The sequence below is a fragment of the Meleagris gallopavo genome, chromosome 2 (assembly GCF_905368555.1).
Source record: "Meleagris gallopavo chromosome 2, MGAL_WU_HG_1.1, whole genome shotgun sequence".
NCBI classification, from domain to species: domain Eukaryota; kingdom Metazoa; phylum Chordata; class Aves; order Galliformes; family Phasianidae; genus Meleagris; species Meleagris gallopavo.
This window is the reverse complement of record NC_139405.1, coordinates 103,534,949-103,540,743: the sequence shown is the minus strand read 5'-3', so window position 1 is coordinate 103,540,743 and position 5,795 is coordinate 103,534,949. Positions and strand designations below refer to the sequence as shown.

Here is a 5,795-nt window from a genome sequence, read left to right as displayed (position 1 = left end):
CCCGAGTGCTGCCTCTTTCCGGGCCTGGGAGGAGTGGGGCTCCGCCTCGGGGCGGCTCCGGCGGCGGGCGGCCTCCTGCTGCTGCTGCCGGCGGCCATGGCGGGCGGGCGTGCGGGGCGACGGTGGCCGGGGCCCCTGGCTGAGCCGCAGCGCCTGATGCGTGCCGGCCTGGGTCTCATCGTGCTGGGCCACAGCAACCTGGTGCTGGGAGCCATCGTGCACGGCTCCGTCCTGCGGCACGTCGCCGGGACCAAGGGTGCCGTCACCCCTGAGTACGCGGTGGCCAACGTCGTGTCTGTGGTGTCCGAGCTGCTGGTGAGAGCCGTGCGGTGGGGATGGACCCCACGCTGGGCCGGAGGGGGTGGGAGCGGGCGAGGCTGCGGTGGTGTGTTGAGCGAGGATCTCTTCTCCGCAGAGCATCGCTGTGGGCATCGTTGCCATCCTGGTGTCGCGCAACCTTTCCCGGGCTGCCCTGGTGAGTGCGGGGCTGCCGGCGTGGGAGATGGGGGGCACGGAGCTGTGCGGGGGCCTCAGCGTGGCTCGGTGCGCTCGGGGCAGCCGCTCCCTTGGACCTTGGACTCAGCAGCTCCTTCCGCATCTGCTGCTGGGGCTGTGGCAGCTCCTGGGGCTGCAGGTGCTGGAGGAGGGTGGGCAGCAGCTGGGCGGCTTCTTGGGGAGAAAAGTTCCAACTAACGGGTAAAGCTGCAGCCCCACGTCTGAGGTCTTGCAGTGCGGTCACAGGGCAGGGGTGTGTGAGGCATTGCTGCCAGGGGCAGCCCCTGTGGTCTGTGGTTCTGCATCTGTAGCATAGGGGGAATGGTTTTAAACTGAGACCGGGGAGGTTTAGGTTGGATATTAGGAGGAAGTTTTTCACCCAGAGGGTGGTGAGGCACTGGAACAGGTTGCCCAAGGAGGCTGTGGATGCCCCATCCCTGGAGGCATTCAAGGCCAGGCTGGATGTGGCTCTGGGCAGCCTGGTCTGCTGGTTGGTGACCTGCACATAGCAGGGGGTTGGAACTGGATGAGCATTGTGCTCCTTTTCAACCCCATCCGTTCTATGATTCTGTGGGTGAGGTGAAGCAGTGTGAGGCATCAGTTCTTCATCAGAAGAGGGGTGGCCAGCAGGGACAGGGAGGTGATTGTCCCCTTCTATTCTGTTCTTATGAGGCCCCATCTGCAGCACTGTGTCCAGATCTGGAGCCCCCAGTACAAGAAAGACAGGGAGCTGTTGGAGAGGGTCCAGAGGAGCCATGAAGATGATCAGGGGGCTGGAGCACCTCTCCTACAAAGACAGGCTGAGGGAGCTGGGCTTGTTCAGCCTGGAGAAAAGAAGGCTGTGGGGTGACCTCATTGCAGCCTTTCAGTACCTAAAGGGAGCCTACAAACAGCAGGGGAATCAACTCTTTGAAAGGGTAGATAACTGCAGGACAAGGGGAAATGGTTTCAAGTTGAGGGAGGGATGTCAAGGGGAAGTTGTTTGCTGTGAGAGTGGTGAGGTGCTGGAACAGATGCCCAGAGAGACTGTGGATGCCCCGTCCATCCCTGGAGGTGTTGGAGGCCAGGTTGGATGGGGCCCTGGGCAGCCTGGGCTGCTCTGAAATGTGGAGGTTGGTGGCCCTGCATGTGGCAGGGGGTTGGAGCTTCCTGATCCTTGAGGTCCCTTCCAACCTCAGCCATTCTGCGATTCTGTGATACTTTGAGGCACAGCCCAGAGGATGGCTGAAGCACACCAAGAGCCAGAGGTGTGCACAGCATGTATCTAAGTGGCAGAAACCTCTGCATGGTTCCCAGTGACCCCATGCAAAGCCACGGTGTGCCCAACCGCACATCTTACCCCTGCTCTGGCCGGTCCCGCTCTCACACGCTCTCTGTATGCTGGCAGCACTGGGCCCTGCTGGGCGTATCCCTGCTGAACTGCCTGCTGTCCACAGCCTGCAGCGTGGGCTTGGCGTTGGCCATCGCGCTCACCATCCACAGCCGTGGGATGCGCCTGGTCACAGGCTGCAACAGCCCCGCGCTGCCGGCCGATGCCCGCGCAGCCATAGCCACCAACGACTGTCCCTTCAACACCACGCGCATCTATGTGAGTACGTGTGGGCCCGCTGCTCGGCCCTCTCCTTTGCTTCTGCTCTCTCAATTTTCTGCCTTTTTTCTTTTTCTCTTCCCTCCATTCCGGCCCCCCGTTGGTCTGCATGGGCCCCTCTCAGCTCTGGGTGGGCGCTGCGGTCTGTGCCCCCCAAGAATCCCCCACTTTCTGCTCTGCAGGACACGGCCCTGGCGCTCTGGTTCCCCTCCATGCTGCTGGCAGCTGCAGAAGCTGTGCTGTCTGGAAGGTGCTCTTTGGCAGCCCTGGTCCTGCAGGGCATCGGCCCTTGTGCACGCAGCTACAGCAAGGACCAGGTACGTCCTGACCGCACGCACAGGCATCCCTGTCTGACCTACCATTACTGCTGGCTCTCCCAACTGGGCTGAGGGCTCCCTGCCCCACCTCAGCACTCCCCGCACTCCGTTAGTGCATTCCTTTGCAGCCCTCCACCTCTTTTCTTCCAGGTAGCCAGGCCAGGTATGGTGAAAGAGAGGCAGCTGCTGGTGGGACTGGCTGAGACGTGTGCATAGTGGAGAGGTGAGTGCAGTGGTGTGGGCACAGCCCTGCAGTGTAGCACTGGGCTCATGCCCTCTCTCTCCCCCTTGCAGGTGGTGCTGCATGAGTGCTGTCGTACAGTGGGGTGATGCTGCACCTGCTGCAGGTGTAGGCATGGGGCTGTGCTCCTCCCCACGTCCCCACCACCCTCCCCGGGATAAATTCTGCTGGTCCCAGGCATCAACTGCCCAGAAGCACCAGCAGCCTTTACCCAGCAGGTGCTGTGTTTCATGAAACCCCTCCCTATCCCTTCCTGGGCCATAAGGCTCCTCCTGATGCACTGAAAGCTGTGTCAGTCTTTTACATGCACAGCTGTGGGGAGGTAGAGGGACTGGGTGGGGGCAGGAAGAAGTGCTGAGACCTGGCAATAGCTGGGGTTGGCCTTGGTGCTGGTGCTCCACATGCAGAGCTGCTGCTCAGAAGCAGGCTGACAAATAGAAGGCGAAGAACCCCTTTCTTGTAAGCCTCCATTTCCTTGAGTAAATAAAAGTTTTCATTTTTACATTGGCTGCAGTTTCCCCAGTGTGGATGCTTGCAAGGAGCTGGGTCTGCTCCTCAAAGAACAGCACAAGGTGTGTGTCAGCCCTTCCTCCCACCCTCCCAACAACAGGCTGCAGTGTGATGCTTCACCCCTCAGCAGGGAGGCTGCGTGGTTAGCAGTCATGTCGAGGGCAAGGAAGTGAGAGGAAGGGCTATGGCTCTGGCCTCCAGGAGCTGTATGTCCCTGGGCGCTGCATCCCCTGACAAACGGGAGCAAAGAAGGGTTGAGATGTGTTTATTGAAACAGGATGGTTGGCTCACTGGAAGGAGAAGCTGGTGCTTGGGAGTCCCCCACACCACTGGCTGAGGAACTTGAGCACGTCTTGGCATGCAGGGCTGTGGGATGTCTGCAGAGTAAAAGAGAGGAAAGCGTGGCTGCCTTCTCCCCACTGGCACTTGGGAGCTGGCAGAGCTGCACCTGCAGGGTGTGTTGTGCCCCGGTTCTGTGAGATTAATTCAATGGAGGTACAATGAAATGGCCCTGGGTTGGTGTAGCTCCACCAGCGGGACAATGATTAATTATCAGCACGGGGGAATGAGTGCCTGGCTCACCTTGACAGCCATCAGGAACTTGTTCCACGTGTCCTTGTTGGCTTCTCGGCCCGGCCGCTTGAACTCAATCTTGTTCCTTAGCACGGGGTACCCTGGCCACACAGTGACACCCTCACCAACTAGCCAAGCCCCACAGCAGCCCTCCTGCCTTATGCATCTCTCCCTGCCACGGGTAGTTCCTCACAGCGGGGCAGCTTTTGTAGAAGGCAGCCACGTAGCTGCCCTGCTCCTCTTACAGTGCTGCCTGACCCCTCTCAAATCAATGTGCAAAATGCGTAGCCGTGAGCTGGCCCTGAGCTTACCTGTAAGCACACAGGGCAGGGAGTGCACCCCTGTGCCTGCAGCCACCAAGGAGGCTTCGTATGTGTCACGCTCGTCCTGCGGCAGCACCTGCTCCAGCCTCTGGTCCATGGACATGGTGAGCACCCAATCCCTGACCTCCTCCCTCTTCTCCTCCTGCAGGGCAGAGGACAGGGGTACTGTATGCTGTGTGTGTGCAAGAAGTGGGGAGTGAGTGCATGCATGTGTGCATTAGTGAGTGTGTATAGCAGAGGGAGCGTTGAGAGTGCATGAGTGTATGCAAACAGGGGCTGCAGGTGTGTTTGTGGTGGATGGTGCTGGCTGCTTTTCCATCTTCTGAAGTGCCACCCACATAGAAGTCCCTGTTCAGAGAAGGCCTTCAGGCAGCATTTCTAGGGAGCTAACAGAGGGGGATGATACTCACAGGCACGTGCTGATGGGCTGGGAGTGGCACTTCAAAGGGAATGTCTGTGCTTTGGAAATCTGAGTGGTCCAGAGCATCCAGGTTCCCTTCTTCAATGGCCTGAGAAAGGAGAAGTAGTGGATATCGAGGCAGTACCATCCTTGGCATTCACACTACAGTCTGTATTGTAAAGGTGGTTTTACCAATGCCCCTATCTATCAGTGCTGTGAGGACTGGGCCTTCCTGGGAGGTGGCATTTTGTAGCCCCAGGTGTGCACACAGAGCAAGTTCAGGGCCTGCATTCTCCTGTGGCTTCAGCCTCAGGCATCCCCTGGCCAGGCTGAGCACATGCTGGGTCTGCACAGCCCTACAGCCCACTGTCATTTTGAAGCATGACAGCCACAGAATCATAGATCACAGAATGGCCTGGGTTGAAAAGGACCACAATGATCACTCAGTTTCAACCCCCCTGCTATGTGCAGGGTCACCAACCAGCAGACCAGGCTGCCCAGAGCCACATCCAGCCTGGCCTTGAATGCCTCCAGGGATGGGGCATCCACAACCTCTCCCCCAGCAGAAGATACGCACATCTGAGAAGTCCAGGAAGCGGTTCAGGAAGATGAAGGCCATATTCTCCCAGTTGACTGCCTAGTGTTGAGAGAAACCACAAGTGAGACCAGGCAGCGGATGGTTTATCTTCCCAGCCACAACTCTCCCATGTGAATGATGGGCCGGAAAGCCAGCACCAAATAGTAAGAACATGCTGCTATGCTTGTTGTGTGTCATTACATTTGGGCAGGAGGTCAGAGCCTGTAGTCATAAGATAACAGTTAGGTGGTAACAATTAGGTGACCAGAGCAAGGTGGGCCAATGAAGAGTCCTGCATCTGCAATAGCAGAGCCATAAAACAGAATTCTGGTCTACCCCCTGGGTCTGCAGTTCATGTCCCCTTACTACTTCAGGTTTGCCCTTCCACCACATCATGATAAAACACAAAATGTTTGAGGAAAGAGCCTCCAAAGCCAGCATCTGGCTGCTCACATGCCAGTGCAGCTGAGGGAGACCATGGAAGAAAAAGCTTGGAATCCCTGAGCCGCTCTTGTGGCAGACAGCTCTCACCTTGGCTGCTATCCCAGCTTCATAGAAGGCTTTGTCTGCAGGAAGGAGATCAATGTGACGCAGCAGAGAAATGGACAACCTGGCAGCCACAGTGTCCTGTAGACACAAGAGACAATAAAGCCACAACAGTAAGCATGGAAAAGAATCAGGCTGGAAGAGATCTCCTGAGATCATATAACCACGGCCTCGTAGCAGAGCTCTGCACCCACCTTTACTGACATAAAGGCTTAATTGTAGGAG

General features: G+C 57.8%; 2 protein-coding genes across 3 annotated transcripts in view; one reads left to right on the top strand and one right to left on the bottom strand.

Moving 5' to 3' along the window:
• Positions 1 to 27: 27 nt before the first annotated feature.
• Positions 28 to 3,148, top strand: KRTCAP3 (keratinocyte associated protein 3). The gene is made up of 6 exons (XM_085218176.1): positions 28 to 315; positions 416 to 475; positions 1,883 to 2,083; positions 2,266 to 2,400; positions 2,551 to 2,623; positions 2,695 to 3,148. The coding sequence occupies exons 1-5, from the start codon at positions 97 to 99 to the stop codon at positions 2,614 to 2,616; spliced, it is 681 nt and encodes a 226-aa protein (XP_085074302.1). The 5' UTR covers positions 28 to 96; the 3' UTR covers positions 2,617 to 2,623; positions 2,695 to 3,148.
• A 252-nt stretch (positions 3,149 to 3,400) lies between these two features.
• The window catches only part of IFT172 (intraflagellar transport 172), a 32,856-nt gene continuing 30,461 nt past the window's right edge, over positions 3,401 to 5,795 (bottom strand). For both annotated transcript variants that reach the window (XM_031552619.2, XM_010708010.4), the window contains 6 exons: positions 5,556 to 5,651; positions 5,025 to 5,084; positions 4,458 to 4,556; positions 4,036 to 4,189; positions 3,734 to 3,825; positions 3,401 to 3,528 (listed from right to left, as the gene is read on the bottom strand). In XM_031552619.2, coding sequence (XP_031408479.2) covers positions 3,439 to 3,528; positions 3,734 to 3,825; positions 4,036 to 4,189; positions 4,458 to 4,556; positions 5,025 to 5,084; positions 5,556 to 5,651 — 591 coding nt within the window. In that variant the 3' untranslated portion in view covers positions 3,401 to 3,438. The remainder of the gene's footprint in view (positions 3,529 to 3,733; positions 3,826 to 4,035; positions 4,190 to 4,457; positions 4,557 to 5,024; positions 5,085 to 5,555; positions 5,652 to 5,795) is intronic.

Coding starts and splice junctions, on each gene's coding strand:
- KRTCAP3 (XM_085218176.1), top strand. CDS start 97: ATGGCGGGCGGGCGTGCGGGGCGACGGTGGCCGGGGCCCCTGGCTGAG. Junction 316..415: donor CTGTGGTGTCCGAGCTGCTG/GTGAGAGCCGTG, acceptor TCTTCTCCGCAG/AGCATCGCTGTGGGCATCGT. Junction 2,401..2,550: donor GCAGCTACAGCAAGGACCAG/GTACGTCCTGAC, acceptor CTTTTCTTCCAG/GTAGCCAGGCCAGGTATGGT.